The sequence below is a fragment of the Aulonocara stuartgranti genome (assembly GCF_965226115.1).
Source record: "Aulonocara stuartgranti genome assembly, chromosome: 1".
In the NCBI taxonomy this organism is placed as follows: Eukaryota; Metazoa; Chordata; class Actinopteri; order Cichliformes; family Cichlidae; genus Aulonocara; species Aulonocara stuartgranti.
The window spans coordinates 40847412-40865211 of record NC_138939.1 but is presented as its reverse complement, the minus strand read 5'-3'; the positions used below and the strand labels follow the sequence as shown (position 1 = coordinate 40865211).

The 17800-nt window shown below is 42.6% G+C and overlaps 2 protein-coding genes across 6 annotated transcripts in view; one reads left to right on the top strand and one right to left on the bottom strand.

Annotated features, from left to right (window-relative positions):
* The window catches only part of ctxnd1 (cortexin domain containing 1), a 135680-nt gene that overhangs the window by 36586 nt on the left and 81294 nt on the right, over nucleotides 1–17800 (bottom strand). The gene's annotated exons all lie outside the window — the stretch shown is intronic.
* arnt2 (aryl-hydrocarbon receptor nuclear translocator 2) overlaps nucleotides 1–17800 on the top strand; it is a 64013-nt gene that overhangs the window by 16526 nt on the left and 29687 nt on the right. For all 5 annotated transcript variants that reach the window (XM_082530843.1, XM_082530844.1, XM_082530846.1 and 2 more), the window contains 4 exons: nucleotides 1558–1771; nucleotides 6014–6116; nucleotides 14159–14224; nucleotides 14644–14729. In XM_082530843.1, coding sequence (XP_082386969.1) covers nucleotides 1558–1771; nucleotides 6014–6116; nucleotides 14159–14224; nucleotides 14644–14729 — 469 coding nt within the window. The remainder of the gene's footprint in view (nucleotides 1–1557; nucleotides 1772–6013; nucleotides 6117–14158; nucleotides 14225–14643; nucleotides 14730–17800) is intronic.

The window sequence follows — 17800 nt, the reverse complement described above, 5'->3', positions numbered from 1 at the left end:
CAAATGCATTATTATGCCATTCCCAAAAAATGCTGTAAATCTGATATAAACAACCATCCTTATCTGCGGCTGAGTCGTGGAGGCTACCAGCCAAAGCAGAGAACCCCACACCACCTCCTCCCTGGCCACTTAATCCAGTCTATCCAGGGGAACTCCAGCATGTGTCCTGGTCCTGGGACATGCCTGCAACACCTCACCCAGGAGGCGTCCTTGTCAGATGCCCGAACTATCTCAACTGACTCATTTCGATGTGGATAAGTAGCAGCTGCACACTGATGCAGAGCGGGCACTCCACCCTTTTCTGGCTGAGGACCACGGCCACAGATTTGGAGGTGGTGATTCCAGTGAGGGCTGGAGGCAACCACCTGATGCTTAACCAAGCTTAAGCTGACAGGACATCTCTACAGCTTCATGGCAATTACCATCACAAGAGGCACCAACCGCCTTGCAGTCACAGCTCCTTGCAGCAGCTTCAAGATTCGTAAATCTTGCAAACCACAAACATGTTGAGAAGACGAGAGAGAACAATATGGAGCTGTCGGAATTCCCCATCACTTTCAAGAGTTTCAGACTAGACTAACCAACCTGTGCGCTGCCTGAATTGACTACAAGAAAGGCAATGACTCAGTACCTCACGCATGGATCCTGGAATGCCTAAAAGTATACAAGACCAAAAGGACACTAAGAGCCTTCATTAGAAATTCAGTGGGAATGTGGCCAACAACACCAGAGGACAACTTTAAGCCAAAAGTCAGCATGAAGTGTGGGATTTACCAAGGAGATGCTCTCTCTGTGTGCATAGGCCTGAACCCCCCTCAGCCAAATGATCAACAAGATTGCTGCATTCGGTATCCCTGCAGCACATAAGAGCAGGGTGCTAGATGCTAGCAGGCAGGGCATACATAGAACGCCATAACCAAGTGTTATGAAACATCTGCACTGAGTATGGCCTGGAAGTCCTGAGGTCAAAATGGGACACACCCCTTAGGGTGGTTGAGGATGAAGTTAAGATCCTGTGGGACTTCCAGATGCAGGTAAACAAACTGGTGCTGGCAAACCAGATGAGAGGAAGATGGCTGTAATGAAAAATACACCTACATTAAGAGATGGCAACATCAGGAAGAAGAAACGCAAGAAGCGTGAGAGATTCCAAGTGCAAGCTGGAAACGAGCAGCTGCTTCATGCTGTTTCTGACTTTAATACTGCATCTATTGACAGTCATGCCCTTGCTGCTGTTCTGCCTGCCTGCGGCCATATATGCAGACGGAGCAGCAGCACGGAGCCATGCTACCAGATCTCAATGACTATAGCTCAAAGTAACAGGAAACCTATTTCTTCAACATTACCAGAGCTGTAATTATTTTAAGTTAATCAAGAGTTTCCATCTTCTGATAAACATTTATATCTACTTAAATGCTTTATTAACATTTACTTTTACTCACTACATCTTAATTTGAGTTGAACACATTTTCACTGTGTATTTGGTTGAAATTAGCTTGATTTGTCTTTGTCTATTTGTTTGTGCTTCTTGGTTAATCAACCTTTCTTTCCCTGTAGGAACTAAAGCACCTGATCTTGGAGGCGGCGGATGGCTTCCTGTTTGTGGTTGCTGCAGAGACGGGTCGGGTCATCTATGTATCGGACTCGGTGACACCAGTGCTGAACCATCCCCAGTCTGAGTGGTTTGGCAGCACTCTGTACGAGCAGGTCCACCCTGATGATGTGGACAAATTGAGGGAACAGCTCAGCACCTCAGAGAACTCCATGACAGGTAGAGAAAGGATCGTCACAAATAATTCTTGCAGCTTGACGTGTTGTACTTTTGATCATTGTTGTTTCGTAAAATGATTTGAGCAGCAGAGCGTCTTTACAACCACCTGCTACACACACTCACCACCTGTCAGGCTGCACTACGCTTACCTTTTAGAACAAGTAACACTCTGATATTCATCACAGTCTGAAGGGTTCGCTCTTATTCTGAAAAGATTTGTTGATGAGACTTCATAGACTGGATTCATCATAACACAGTACGACAGAAGTGGTTGATCTGGCCAGCTGATCATCTCAACCCAGCGGCATAAGGCTTGAGTCACAAACATTTGGGTTTCCTTCTCATTCTGTTCTGACATTTTTGATTCGTACCACCATTTAAGCTTCAGGTCCAGTTGAAACCGTCCTACAGCCAGCTATGTTTTGGTTATTTATTTGTGAAGCTCCACAGTTTGGAGTCACTGTCACGCGGGGAGATCACAGGTGGGTTCTTGCTGTTTGGAAGATGAGCAGCTTTCTTCAATCTACCACTCCTCTCCACCTCGCAGAACTGAGTGTCATTATTGTAACGTTGGACACAGAGGAAGAATCAAAATGGGGAGAAGAGGAGAACATTTAAGATTAGGGTGGAATATTTATCAAAGGCATTTTAATTTAGCATTTAGAAATGAACTCTGAAACTATTATTAAGATTTAGGTCTGGTTTAAATCTGCTGTTAATCTTTCTTATATTTGGTGTTACATTATAATTCTAGCTGCATACATATGATGTATTTAAAGCTGAAAGACTGACAGTAACATTGGAACTCTAAAAACCTCTGCAATACTTGGATTGCTCACTTGAGGGCAGCATTGTTTTCTTAAACCTCCTTCTGCAGACTGTAGTCTGGATCACCACAAAGCGTGCCTGTTGGTCTGTGCGTGGACTCCAGAGTGCCTCTGAACACCCAGCAGTACTGTGTAATCCACGTAACCCAGTAATCCCCGTGTCGAGCTCTGGCAGATGAAAACACACCAGAATGCACGCGTACACAAGCACATGAGCACACGCGCACAGCCTTTGAAGTCACTGGGTTGAGTTTAATTCACTCCTCTTCTTCTCCTCCTCATCGTGTGCGTGGCTGCATGGTTTTCCAGTTTGTTGATGTGGAAGGACTGAACAATATCCGTCAGCTCCCAGTAGACCAAAACTCTCCAAAGGAGTTGCTGATGTCTGTAGCTCATTGCAGAAAGTTGATTATTTTTGGTGAGAAGGTCGTAGTACAGTTCACATCTTTCTTTTTTTTTATTATGGCACACAAAAATATTAATGCTATTTTTCTATTCATATTTAGTTTAGCCCAGTACACTTTGTGGAAGTCCCCAGAACCACATCCCAGTCACTTTTAATGAGGATATGTCCTTCAACTAGTACCTGCCAGTATTTCTAACATACCAATACAATACGTCTCGGTCGTTGTGTCCTTGGGCGAGACACTTCACCCGTTGCCTACTGGTGGTGGTCAGAGGGCCCGGTGGCGCCAGTGTCCGGCAGCCTCGCCTCTGTCAGTGCGCCCCAGGGTGGCTGTGGCTACAATGTAGCTGCCATCACCAGTGTGTGAATGTGTGTGTGGATGTGTGGATGACTGGATATGTAAAGCGCTTTGGGGTCCTTAGGGACTAGTAAAGCGCTATATAAATACAGGCCATTTACATTTGTCTCTGAGTGATGCTGAAATACAACAAATACTTTTGCATTTGTTGCTTCTAGACTCATCTGTTGTAATTCCTTATCTCACTATTCTAAAAGCTCCCTGAAAATCCTTCAGTTGACCCATAACATCCTGGAAGTTTTTCCTTACTAGAGTTTTTAAAAGTAAAATCGAAGGCAGAGCCTTCGGCTGTCAGGCTTGTGGAAACAGCTCCCAGCTTGGATTTAAGAGACGAGTACAGTCTTTGATTATGATTATCAGAATGCTGGTGGCAGCGTGGTGTTCAACGGGTAGCACTGTTGCTACACAGGAAGAAGCTCCTGCGGCGTTTGTGTGTGGAGTTTGCAGACATGGGGCGAACATGTGTGGCAGAGGGTTAGGGTTAGAGCAGGGGTGTCAAACTCAAACACACAGTGGGCCAAAATTCAAAACTGGAACAAAGTCGCGGGCTGACGTTAATATTTATTGGAAAACAAATCTTCCTCCAGATATGAGAATGAATCTTTTCTTATGGACTCAAACAAGTTTTGCTGAAAAACTGAATATGGAACAAGCAAAGCTTAATACTAAACAATATATATATTAGCTGTATAATACCAGTAGGCCAGCTCTAATAGTAATTTGGTATGGCTTCGCGGGCCAAATGTAATTAGGCTGCGGGCCAAATTTGGCCCGCGGGCCAGAGTTTGACACCTATGGGTTAGGTGGTTCTAGACTGACTGCAGGTGTGAGTGATGGTCTGCCTCTCCCTGTGACGGTCTTTGGTGTACCCGGCTGCTCACCCGGTAACATCTGGCCCAGGGATCGAAGCAAACTTCCTGCACTCCTTCCTGAACTACAGCTGCACCTGTAGTTTTTAGTAGAGATGGACCGATCCGATACGTAATATCGGATCGGTCCATCTCTAGTTTTTAGTTTGTCCTGTTTGTTGTATGTGGTGCTGCTCACGGGGGATCAGCTGGTTATTTGTGTGTCTAATATAATACCTTAGAGTATAAAGCAGTTTGAAGGTGTGTTGTACCTTATGATAGCTGAATCTCTGGTCCTTAACTGAGACGTTGTTGGGTTCTTTTGTGACGAGTGAGTTGGTCCACGTTTACTATGGTGCTTAACCTTCTTTCCTCTGTATGGATCATTAAGTTTGTGTGTAAAAAATCTAATATCACAATATGTTTACATAACCTCCAAAAACTGTTATCTTCAACCACTTACTGCCTAAAGTTGCACTGCTGTACTCATTCAAATGGACCCTTCATTACTTTTTTCTACTTTGAATAAAAAAAAATCTGAATGAATTGAAATGTGTTTTTTTTACCATCAGCTGCACTCAGACTTCCTGTGGTCAGCACCTTTAAGAACCAAAAATCATCAAAAGTACGTCAAGCAAGAAGTCATGAGACAACATTAAAAGCGAAATAAAAAGGCACTCTTTTGTGTTTATAACAATAGTGAAAAAAAACATCTTTTTCTTTGTGTAAGCCACTAACCTGCCACTGTGAGAGCTTTGTCCAGTGTTTCTTTAAACTACCGTAACTCTTGAACAGCTTGAGTGATCTTAAAAATTCCAACATAATTAATGATGCATTTGCAGCATGAGGGGGAAAAACTCGACGTGAATTTTTTCCGCTTAAGCACTTTATACTTGATGGGTACGATAAAGCCGTCATATGTGGGGAAAACTCAGGATTCCTTGAGTATATTAAATATATAACGCCCACCCCCAGTGTCAATATCCAGTCAGCTTCATGGTTTCTGGATACTAAAAGTAATGAACTGCATTTCTGAGAGGTCGGTGAAGTTGCTTTTTTCTGGCCGTCTCAGTAATCAGCTTTCTCTTCAAGCCTTCAATTCGAATGTCTCTCTCTTCATTCCCGTCTCAGTGCCAGTGAAGAGAATTGGTTGAGGGATTTAATGTGCACTTAGATCCCACAAGTGGTTTGATGTCAGTCACAGGACGATTAATTAGGCTTTTTACTGCAGCTTTATTGAAACACTCATTCTAGATACAACAGACTGATTGGATATTGCTAAAATGGCAGTATTGATGTTGATCAAACAAACATTTTACTCTGAATAGATTCTGATCTCAAGGTCCTGCATGGATCTACTCCCCAGAAACTGACCCAATGCCATTTGTTTGGTTCATTACCACAGAGGAAATCAGTAAACACGTTCTTTTGAATGTGATAAAGGATGAGCCTGTACTCACTGCTGCTGTCAAAGCAAAAGTACACAAGTACACCTTAGCTTCACTGTGTTCGAGCCATCACTTACAATCAATAGAGACAGACCGGCCTGCTGCCACTCATAAAACTACATGTCCACTTGATGCGTTTTTCTGTCATGAAACACTGTGGCACTCAGGATTAGCACCCAGATGCTTCAAACTGCTTTAAAGCTGATTTCAAAATGAAAAACAAAGCAGTGCTGGACCGAACGTAAAAGAGCAAAAAACACAGAACACTGGGCGAAAGACCCAGGACCGTGGCAGTGTTGTTGCAGACTATACATGTGTAATATTATTATTAAAGATGTTGTTTGTGTGTCAACAGGGCGAATTCTGGACCTGAAGACGGGAACGGTGAAGAAGGAAGGACAACAATCCTCCATGAGGATGTGCATGGGCTCCCGACGCTCCTTCATATGCCGAATGAGGTGTGTGTGACCAAGTTGTTTTTTGGGGAGGGGGGATTTTGATTTTGTGCCTTTCGAGCACCCAAAGGTCAAGACTGCTGTGGGCTACCTAAAAACCAAAACTTCCAGTGGGCCCACCCAAATATACATACTTAAATTTCAGCTACGACCTTTGTGGCCCTCCAGAGCCCCAGCCCACAAATGACTGCACTATAGAGCAGTGCATTGAACTCAGAGTTATATTACAGCACATAAGACAAAGTCGGACAACCATTCAAAATGATAGTACAGTAACGACCGGGTTAAGCTTCATATGCACGGTTATGGAGTAGATGGTGGGATGTTTAGCTTGGCCGTTAGTGTGATTTTACTAGTTTCTCTGGGTTTAATTCCAGATGAGTTTTACTTGTCAGATTGTTTACATATATAATGTAAACGTGATCCATGGAATTTTTCAAGTGGTTACTTTTTAGTGATCACTGCATCAGTCATTTATTTGGGTAATGTTAAAGTGTTTGGGGAAAGCAGGGTAGTCTGATGTAAGGCCAAATCTGCTCTTTCATTGCTTTCAACTTGAGCTTGCATGTCAGCAGACTGAAATCTGTTGAAATGCAAGCGAGCACAGATGAAGTGATTCTTAGCAGCGTTTGATGTATTGTAGCAGGAAGGGAGCGTCTCTGTTTTTTCTACTTTGTTGTTTTAGTCTTTGCTGCGTTGCCCCTGGATCCCTTTAGAAATAGGTCATCTCAGACCTATAGGGCAGTGGTGAGACCAAGATTGAGACTTGCGTTCAGTGTAATATCTATTGAGATGTTGACGAAAGGAAATGGAAGCCTGGTTATAATGATGTGTCTCTACGCCTCCCTCTAATCACTGCAGCGTTAGTCCACACAATAGCAATAGCAGCCTGTTAAGTGCAGAGTGCAGTCACTTATCCTGCAACCACAACAGCCTCCCTACTGTGTTAGGAGCTATAAAAAGGTAACACTGACAATGACATCTAATTTAAACCGGGACAGTTAATGGATGTGTTTATACCAGAAATATAAGATGCAAATCTAGCTCCAGAGCAGATCCCATAAACGTCACATCAGAAAGAAGTTAAGCGGTCACAGAAATGGTTGGGGATCTGTCATTGTTGTGAGACTTTTACATCAATGTGGGCAGAGTAGAGCACTGCTTTATTACCACTGGTAAGCTGTTTACTGACAGCACAGTTTGTCTAAATGTGCCTATGAGACACCTTATAGGAGGTGTAGTCCATGTAAAGCTATGTGAATAAAACAGTGATATTTTCTTTTAACCCTTTAGACCCGGTCGGAGTGGGCACGCTCCGTTTTGTGTAACTATTTTTAAATCCCGGTAGCACCGCAACCGCGTGAGCTAGCACAATAATTCTTTTTGCATATGAAACCAGAGGAGTTGTACTTACATCTTATGCCATCAGCTTGTCCTCGGTCACAGTCTCCTTCCACATACAGCTTTGCAAAAATTGCATAAAGAGCTCTTGCAGCAACAAAAACATAATATTCCAGAAACACGCTTTGCCGATCCGATCAGCTGCTTGTAACACTTCCTACGTCCATCAGCGCGAACTATCGCATGTCCGCCATGTCCTGCCCGAAACCGGAAGTGACGTCATTTTCGCGGAAATGTAGTTTTTTTACCATCAAGGCCTCATGAGCTTATGCTGGTGTTTTTAAAAGTTATCTTTGACTTTATGACTTTCTGTGTCGTTTCTGGGATGCTGAGGACTCATATTGCACTGCTGGAAATAGTTTATTTTGATGCAGATGCTGCTTTTTTGCAAATTTGCACTATTATATTTATTTTCGTTTTTCCTGCAGTGTATAAAAATTGGTGTATTTCAAAAACAAAACTATAAAGACACTCAAAATAAATTTCCTGTTGTTGTAAACTATTTTGTGCAACTTTTTTGTATTTACAGTTTTGAGGGATAAACCTCTTAAATTTCTCTAACTAGAAATATATGTTAAAAAATCAAAAACGATTTTCAATTTTTTTGTAGTTTATTGCACTTTTTTGCAATTTATGTAATTACTATGCACTTAATGCATACATATTATTAAAATTTAGGCTGTAGTGGTTGTATTGATGTATAGCAACTTGAAATGCTCCCATAAATGGCACTACAGCATGTAAAAATATAATATAAGCTCTGGCGGACTTGGTTCTATGGTAGGTCTTAAAGGGTTAATGGTCAAACCTCAAAAATGTGTATTTTTTTCAAATAGGCTTATTATCAATTATTTTTATGTTGTTGTTTTTTTAAATTAATGAATAATGAATGAATGATGTGTTGATTTAATTATGTTTTATTTACATAGTACCAAATCGCAACAAGAGTTGCCTCAAGGTACTTTGTATTGAAAGGTAAAGACTCTACAATGATAATTCACAATCAAAGTCACAGCTGTAGGAACAGCCTAGCTACAGTCAGTAATGGCCTCATTTACTTAAAATGTTACATTTTACATTGTTGGAGAATTTTCCAGCTTCTCCCACTGACTCCCTTTAGGGGTCACTACAGCTAATCATCTGCCACAACCTCACCCTGTCTTTAGCGTCGTCTTCTGTCACACCACCCGTCCTCTTTCAGTACATCCATGAATTTTGTGGTCTTCCCCTTTTTTCCTGCCTGGCAGCTTCATATTCAGTCTCCTTTGTCCAGTAGAGTCACCATCTCTCTTCTGCATATGTCCAAACTATCCCAACCTTCCCTCTCTAATGTTATGTTGTCCATCCTGCTCACTCCCACTGACAACCTTAACATCTTCAACTATGGCACCACCACTGCTCCTTTTGATGAATACTTACCACTAAAAATCAGGAGTCTGTTCACATGTCGTGCCTGTCAGTGTAAACCTTTGATCCTGTGAGGTTTATTTATTGACCTTTTGTCATGCATCTCACGCAATTCCAATTGAACAGTCCAGCAAATGATATTTTATGGTTTTATTTTATTGCATTGGACTTGGAGTTGCTCAGGTAGACTTCATGCAAATGGTGTTTCTCATCTAGAAGATGCGTGATTTTCAAATATAGACAGCAATTCTGTCCATAAGAATTATGAACAGAATCAGTGACAAAGGGCCGTCCAACACCCACTGGCAATGAGTCTGATTTATTGTCTGTGGTCCAAACTCTTGCAACGGTTGTATGAGGACCGAATGGCTCCTAGCAATGGATCAGGCTCCACCCACAGAATCCTCAGACTCCTCCTTCAGCATGATAGCTCCCTCCATCTCCAGTGTCCACCATCTGGTTTTAGGGTTACCACGACGACAGGCACCGGCCACATTTCTGCCACAGCTCAGTGAAGCAGTTTCATGTGCTGAACATGGTCCACTTAATGTCCCCAGTCTCCCGCTGAATGCTAATCTGCCTACGGTGCCTCTTGCAGGTGGTGGGCTTACAGAAGGGTGGGCTCATGTCGCTTCTTCGGGGTATGCCTGGCTGCGCCCCGTAGGCTAAGGCATGGCCACCAGGTGCTCTCCTTCGGGTCAAACTCCCCAGGCCGAGCTCCAGGGCAGGACCCTGGTAACCCTATCCCACGATGGGTGAACTGTTCCCTGGATTTTACATTCATAGGGCTTTTCTGAATCCCTCTTTGTCTGGTCCCTCACCCAGGATCAATTTGAATGACAACATAGCCCCTGGGATCCCTGGGACAGACAAAACCGCTCTATCACGATAAGGTAGAGATTCACTGTGGGGCATTGATATAGGGATTTGCTAATAACACAGACAATGCGCTAATAAGGCCTGAAGGCCTGATATCTTTACATGGTTTACATCAGGGTTATCAAACTCAACTGCACAGGGGCCAAAAGTCAAGGCACACTTTAGGTCGTGGGCCAAACAAGAAAAACATTTATTGAACACAGTAAAACATGTTTTTTTAAACATAAATATGAATAAAAACAGACGGGAATATTATTCCTTTGGTTATTATTGGTTTGCGAAGCAGCTTGAAGTTCTCTTTTTGTGCTTCAGAGTCACCAAAGTGCCGCGTGAACTCAGTGCGCTCAGCTTATCAGCAAAGTGCGCCTTCTTGGTTCAACATTACTGCAACAGGGAAAGTGCGGCAGGTTGCACTGGTGCATTTGTGACAGCTTCACGTGAAACGCCTTCACCGTATCATACACGTCATGTCCATGAACCGACAGGTTTCCTTGCTGAGCTCAAAAACTGTTTTGAGAACTTTCCCATAACTCAGCCAGCGGAGCTCTGCATGAAGGAATGTGGGCAAACTCTGAATCCATTTCCTACATAAAAGACTCAAACTGACGGTGATTTAAACCTTTAGCTCAGATAAAGTTTACAGTTCGCATCACGGTGATCATTACATGCTCCATTTTTAGGACTTTACCACACAGCGTTTCCTGGTGTGTGATGCAGTGATGTGCTGTTAACTCAGCGTACATTTCTCCTGCATCTTTACTCGCATCCTGCTGACTAGTCCGCTTTTTTTCACCGCACAGCACCGGCGCTCCATCTGTTGTAAGTCCAACAAGTTTGTCCCAGGACAGTTTCACCTTGACATACGTTTAAAAAAAATGTCTTTTCCTGTCGTTGTCCCGTGCATCGATTAATGTCCAATATTTCCTCTCCACGGATGAAGATGGCCAGCTGTGCAGTGTCCATCATGTCTGTACTTTCATCCACAGTAAGAGAGTATGCAATAACGTTTTTGCTTCTTTCACACAACTGTGTTCTTAAATCAGTGGCCGTCTCACAAACCCGATCAGCAATCGTGTTTCTGCTCAGGCTCACATTTGCTAAAATCTGCGTTTTTGTCTGGACGGAAGACGTCGCACAGCTTCATCCTGCAGCTCTTCAGAGCGGTACCGGGCTCATTTGGCTCCTCTGCTACGATAAAACTTGCTTTCACAACAGCTTCACTTTGTGGTTTTGCTCTGGTGACAAACGTCTGCTGAAATGTCAGGTTCTACTTCCTGTAGTTTCTGCGTTTAGGTTTTTCAGCTTATCCTGACGTTTTGTCTCGCAGTGCCGTCTTAAATTAAATTCCTTCATTACAGCTACATTAGCTCCACTAATAAGACTCATGGGTTTACCAGCATGTCTGTAAACATATATTCAGCCTCCCACCGGTGCTGAAAGGCTCTGCTTTCAGAATCTTTTCTCTCCACCATTGTGAGCGGCGAGCTTCACAATAACAGAAGTTTGACTTGATTGACGCGGGAATGTTCCCAGGTAGCCTAGCGTTCAGCAAGGAGGCTGCAGCGCTGCATTATGGGATCTGTGTGTGTTATTAGCGCCTCATATCGCCAGGCCATGCATAACAATAATAATAAATCTATATAAAATGATCTCGCGGGCCGGATATAAATGTCCGCCGGGCCGGATGTGGCCCGCAGGCCTTGAGTTTGACACGTTGTTAACATATCCTGACTTTACTAAGATTAGGATACAGTGGGTTTAAATCAAGTCTTCGAAGTGTGAGTATATTTTGTCGATAAGGTATTTTACAGTGATGACTTGTTGATTCTTCTGTAACATTAGATTTGTACCTAGTCAGCTGTGAAAGTGCACTCACCAGGCTTCTAAATGCCATGAAAGAAAAATCCAATATATGGCTCATACCTGATTTTTAAATGACCTTTTTCACACCACATATGCTCAGGCTATATGCCTTTTTATCCTTAAGTAATATTACTAGAAATGTTGTCTCACAGTTTTCTTACCAGGTGGCTGATGTTCTGTATACAGCTCATTAGGATTTCCCTCTGTGTATATTCTCTCCACGCCATCGCTTCAGACCCTTTGCAAATCCAGTTTGTTTCTAAATTTGTCTTTTTCTCTGTGTCAGGATGTGACTCGGTTTGCCCCACAGCCCTCATTACCCTTTGGCAGAAATGACATGAAAGCAGCACTGACTCCTTTGAGAGCTTAGAAAAGCCTCGCCTTTTCCATTTTTTCCCCTAACATGCTGTTTTTGTTATTGCCAGAGTGTGCTCTTAGCTTGTTTGGTCTGGATCTGTCACAAAGGCCTGAGAGTTGCACGGAGCTCAGTGTGTTATATTCTCAGAAATCTGTCGACTTTTTTCCTGTTGCTATTCTGGCTCTTCATAATGCAAACAGCATGCTGGAAACACTGAAATGCATCCCCTCTGTGACACATGCAGAAACAGCACTAAAGGAGAACGCAGCATGATCACCAGGCTAACATTTCTGTGGAGCCTTTATTAGATTGAGTCTCGTTTATGTAACGTTCATCTGCAGAACTAACCTATGGAGAGAAATTTGCCTCAGAAGTGCTGCAAATGTGTGTGAGATGATGTAAAGCATGAACTTTACAAACGTGTACAATAATTTGTAGGTAACTTTTAAAGGCTAATGAAGTTGTGCTTCAATCCACACAGAAATATGAAGCAATGTGACGACACGTAAAACTGTTTAACAAACTATTTTCCATCCAAAGCTGAATAAATACACACAAATCTTAGTTTACACTTGTGGATCATATCTTACACATTTGCAACACCTTTGAGGCAGATATCGATTTAGTTATTAAATGGTAGCAGTGTCACCTTCATTATGTCCATTAGGTCGTCTACTGATTGGACGCTGGTGGTTCGATCCCTAACTTGGACAATATACTAACCCCAAGATGCTCTCCGATACATTGGAGTATGAATGTGTGTAGATATTAGAGAACACCTTAGGAAAGCATAGGAAAAAGTGCTTGTATGAATAAGTCTAAAAAGGTGACTGAAGCTGCTATTGGTCGCTTCACTCTTGCTCTCTGCTGTGCCTTCATTGCTCAGATGCAGTCAATCCGCTGCACTATATTAGCTGCACTGTATAAAGCCGCTCCTAAACGATAGGTGTCGCCAATCAGACAATATCGTGCCATACGAAAAAGTTAACGCTGAAAGCCAAGTGGGTCTTTTCACAAAATCAAGTTTGCAACATCTCTTTTTGTGTGTCAGTGTAGCTTCTGTGTAGGATTACTATTAAAGTGGCGGTAAAAACTGGCATGATAGTACGCTCGTGTCTTCAACCCAGCTGCATCGGCCGCGGCACAAAGCACCAAGTTATGAAATTTAAGATGTGCACGACCGGCCGATGCACCACAAAGATTGTCTCGTGACACAGAATGTGATTTGAAAATCATCTTGAGACGCAAGCCACGTGGCGAGCATAAAAACCACTGGACTGAAGGCATATTGTATACCGCAGTGGTCCCCAACCCCCGGGCCTCGGACCGGTACCGGTCCGTGAATATATTGTCGGGCATAAACCGGTCCGTGGCGCAAAAAAAGGTTGGGGACGCTGGTATGCAGGGCTTTGAGGGACAGTAAAAACTCCCTATATAAGAATCAGTCCATTTACCGTGCACTGTTTTGTTTTGTTTTGGTCCTTCTTCTTCTTTATTGTGCTGGTAATGTGATGTGTGAAGGCTGAAGGCAGTACCTTCCTTGGTGTGGTTGCAGGTGTTCCCCAGGGATCAGTTCTGGGCCATCAACAAGTATCAATTTCCATTTTTATGCTGATGACACTGTGATGTATTCTGTTGGTTCCACACCTCAGCTCCAACAATCCTTTGATACTGTTCAGCAAATTAGTTTCCAATGTTTCCAACACTAAATTAAATTCATTGAATTTTCCTTGGTTTGAAGATTGATTTAGTATTGAAATATAAATACTTCAGAATTTTGACTGATGACTCTTGAAAAGACTTTTGTCTTCCAATATGTGATCTTACAACATGCGTTCACAAAATCTGGTGCCAAGGGTTTGCACTCAGTTGGAGAAAAAAGTACTTACGCAGGGAATCGGCTCCACAATGAGCTACGTTTGAAGCAGCCTGTTTCTCTGAGTTTAAACAAATGCTTAATATTTTAAATAGTCAACGATCAGCATACAAATGTTTCAATGGATGAATTATCTGACAGCTCTGTGAGTAGTGAGTACTCTGTAACTGTCTCATTTTGGCATCTGTAGTTCAAGATGTGCACACTTTGTTCTGTTGCAGTTCTGTAACACTGTTGTCTGTGTTGTGTGTTTGTGTGTAGATGTGGCAGTGCTCCTCTGGATCACATCTCCTTAAACCGCCTGGCTAACATGAGAAAGCGATACAGGTATGTTTAAGGCTTGAATGGCAGCCATGGTTGTGATCCAGGCGTAACTCCTGACTTTTCTGGGGTTGAATGGAATATAGACACTAAGCTTTGTAGCTGTTACCAACTAAACCTTTATACAGTAAATATTTTCCTAAAAAGGAGCTTTTATTTTAACAGTCAGAGCCTTCGAGTTCTTCTTGTACTAAAGATTTAAATGCAACAGTGTAATCATATTTCCACCAAAGCAACCTGATACTCCGAGTTGTGGGTACATTTTTAAGGAACTAAAAAGTTATATCAGAAATTCTCTTCTCATTTCATCATTATGTTGTATTCATTTTTAAGTGTAAAACTTGTTTCTTTCAACGGAAAAATGAAACTGCAATGTAGCGCTGTCTGTGTTGCTAACATGTTTTGGTTTTTCCCTCCTTTGTCAGGAATGGCCTCGGGCCCTCAAAAGAAGGAGAGGCTCAGTACTCTGTGGTGCATTGCACTGGCTACATCAAAGCCTGGCCCCCTGCAGGTAAACAAGAGCGCACTCATACATATCACACTTCTACTGAGAGTTCTTGTAAGTGAGATGTGGTGGTGGCCTCTGCTGAGCTCTGGATCAAGACTTCAGTCTAGCTGTATCTCTGTATCTACAGAGTTCAAACAGTTTCTTGGTGTCTTGTGACAAAAGGCTTTTTTTCCTGTCAAGTTCATGTTCAAATACAGTCCAAAGGAAACATTACATCTTCTCAAGTCTTTGACAGCTGGAGTGGTGTTGTACTGTGTCTTTTGGCTGATGGGTTTCCCAGCGGACAGTTGGCTGTTTACAATGAGAACAAGCTTGCGTGTCTCAGCCTCCCTTTCTCACTCCCACTGTAAAAGGTTCTTATGCAGTGCTTCTCTACTTTACCTTAGCCCTCAAAGTGCTTTATACAGCATGTTATTCACCCATTCACACTCTGATGAACACATCAGGAGCCACTCAGGGTTCAGTATCTTGCCCAGGAATACTTTGGCATGCAGACTGGAAACAGGGCTGGTACTTCCATCTGTTGGTGAATGAACAAGTGACCTTTTAATTAGCAGATGAGCTGCTCTACCTGGGTGAGTCACAGCCATAATGATACATACTCAGGAAGATGTGCTATACAGCTCAGCTGGACTGGGGGACAAAATGTTAAAATAGATTTTCTTTGATAGAAATGAGCGATGCCCAATATAAAGTCAGTACAAATCATTCTGTCTGTGTTCTGACAGACAACACAAAAGTCCAACGACAGTGAGAGTAGGACTGAGCCAATCCTGTGGTTGGCACAGAGTTAGAGCCACTTCAGATTAAGTTGAAACACATGAAAACATGAGGATCAGCATCATGTCCACAAAGGCTTGGGTATGCTGTATGTGGCTGCAGACACGAGTGAGATGAGCAGTAGCGTTACTTATTATGGAACCCTGCAAACACATACCAAGGCTCAAAAGACATTGTTGATCAGAAGTAGTAACATTTACTTACACCGAAACAGAAACTTTACAGCTTCAGTCAGCTCTTACTACTGATGGTGTTTTACAAACGGAAGCAGTCCCATCCTTCCACTGTTCACTGTTTACCTGTTCAAGACCTTAAAGTTCCAGATATTTTCAACTGCATAATTCTGTATGGCAAAAATTAAGAGCGACGCTGATACCACAACAGGCAACAGCTGTAAAAGACAGTCAAAAAGTAAGGCCAGTAAACCGCAAAGTAAAACCAGTTAGTGAAACCATTAAGCACAGTCAAAAATGTCAGATATACACGGCTGATTAAAGTAAATGACCCTCATTACCAACTCTGTCCATAACCATTTCTGTTAGCACTTTCCCAGTGGCAGGTGGTGGATGAACAAACAGCTGCATCTCATCTACCACACTGAATATGCAGTGAAGCTGCAGATCCATCATCAGATCCATGTTTGAGCCTTATTTATGTATTAATTGCACTGGAGCATACGTGGACCGCAACTGAGGGAATATATGAGTTTTGTTTTATGTTCTCCTCGGTGTAAATGAGAACATTTCTTAACTTTGTTCTGAGGACATAATCTTTTGAGGTTTTTTTTCTTTCACTGTGTCACGTTTTTAGTTGGTGTTGGGGCCCATTCGAAATGCTCAGTGCACAGCTCCCTGAATATCGCTTGGTGCTGTACTGCTATTGGGGTCGCAAATCCCGAAAGATCAAATATGCTGTTTGTGCTGCTGTGCTTGACTGTGGAAAAAATACCCCCACAGGTCAAAGGCTTCTCCTGTCGGAAGACAAAAAAGGTAAAACTGTCAGTTTAAAAGTGCCAAAGTGTATTTAAGTTGGTTCCACTCAACAGGATGTTATTAAGGGAGACAGCATCATGCGCTGGAGTTGAGCACTACTTGTACTTGGCCTGGTTTACGCAGGTAATAAACTCCAAAGATTGGAAAATACCAGCACTGTTGTTCACCAGTGGGTGGTGGGGCTGGTTCAGCATGCCCTGCCTCAGAGATCTTCCCCATAAAGGCAATCATATGTTCTTTCATGTCTTTCATCAAAAGACACTTGACCGCTTTGGTTCGATTGTTGAGGAGATTGCACCTTGGTTGGTTGCCCACAACCAGCCAATGATGTCACGCGCTGTACTGGCACAAGATGGCACTAGACATGTTTTAAAAACTCTACTTTTAAGCACTTCTTTCTTAAATCCAAAACACACAGTGTTACTTCTGTGTCAGCTTTTGAGAGCAGGGCCCCATAGTGTGAATTGTCTTTATAACATGAAGTGCTTCATGTCGAAACCTTCATTCTAACAGACAGCAAAGGGCAAGTCATCTGGTTTCAAATGAAATCAGACTGTGTCAAAGTGTGAATTTGAAAACTGTCTTTGGTGTCCTGACTGTAAACGCGTAAACACTGCTGTTATAAGTTGATGGTCTTCACTAATTTCAAGCCTTATTGAATACATCATGAAGTTAATTTTGTACATTATGTTTTCGGATGGATCTTTGTCTGAAGTGCCCACCATGTAACCCCGGCTCTCTGAAAACTGCCAAAGATGAAGGAGGAGTGTTAACCATCTCTTTGAAGATTGCTAACTGCAGCTGGGCAAGTGATGTTGTTAACCTGTCTTTAAACTCAGTGTTCCCCTGAGAGGATCCAGTGATAGTCGTAGCTAATATTGCTAAGCTTTAATAGCAGCGGGGAAACAAAAACAGAAGGGCCTTCTCCTCAACATGACACACACACACAAAATGTAAAAATATAAAGTCTGAAAACAGAAAACCTTTGAGGTGCACGTCTTTCAGATGACTGGTCTTTACATGTACATGGCATTTACGGACCTACCGTGGAGGAGCTACCACTGGTGATGCCAGAAGGTTTGGGTCCGATGCCGAGTGAGGATTAAAAGAGAACCACTGCTCATTCCTTGCAACTAGTTTCAAAATACCAAGACGGCAAAAGTGAAAGTGTTCACCTGAAGGCTGACATGGCTGTGTCCATCTTTTATATAAACGGTTGGGTAAAGTGTTGGCAAACATTTTTCAAACTGAAGATGAACCACTTTCTTTGGACCCCCAGTTTTAAGCAAATGCCTCTTACAG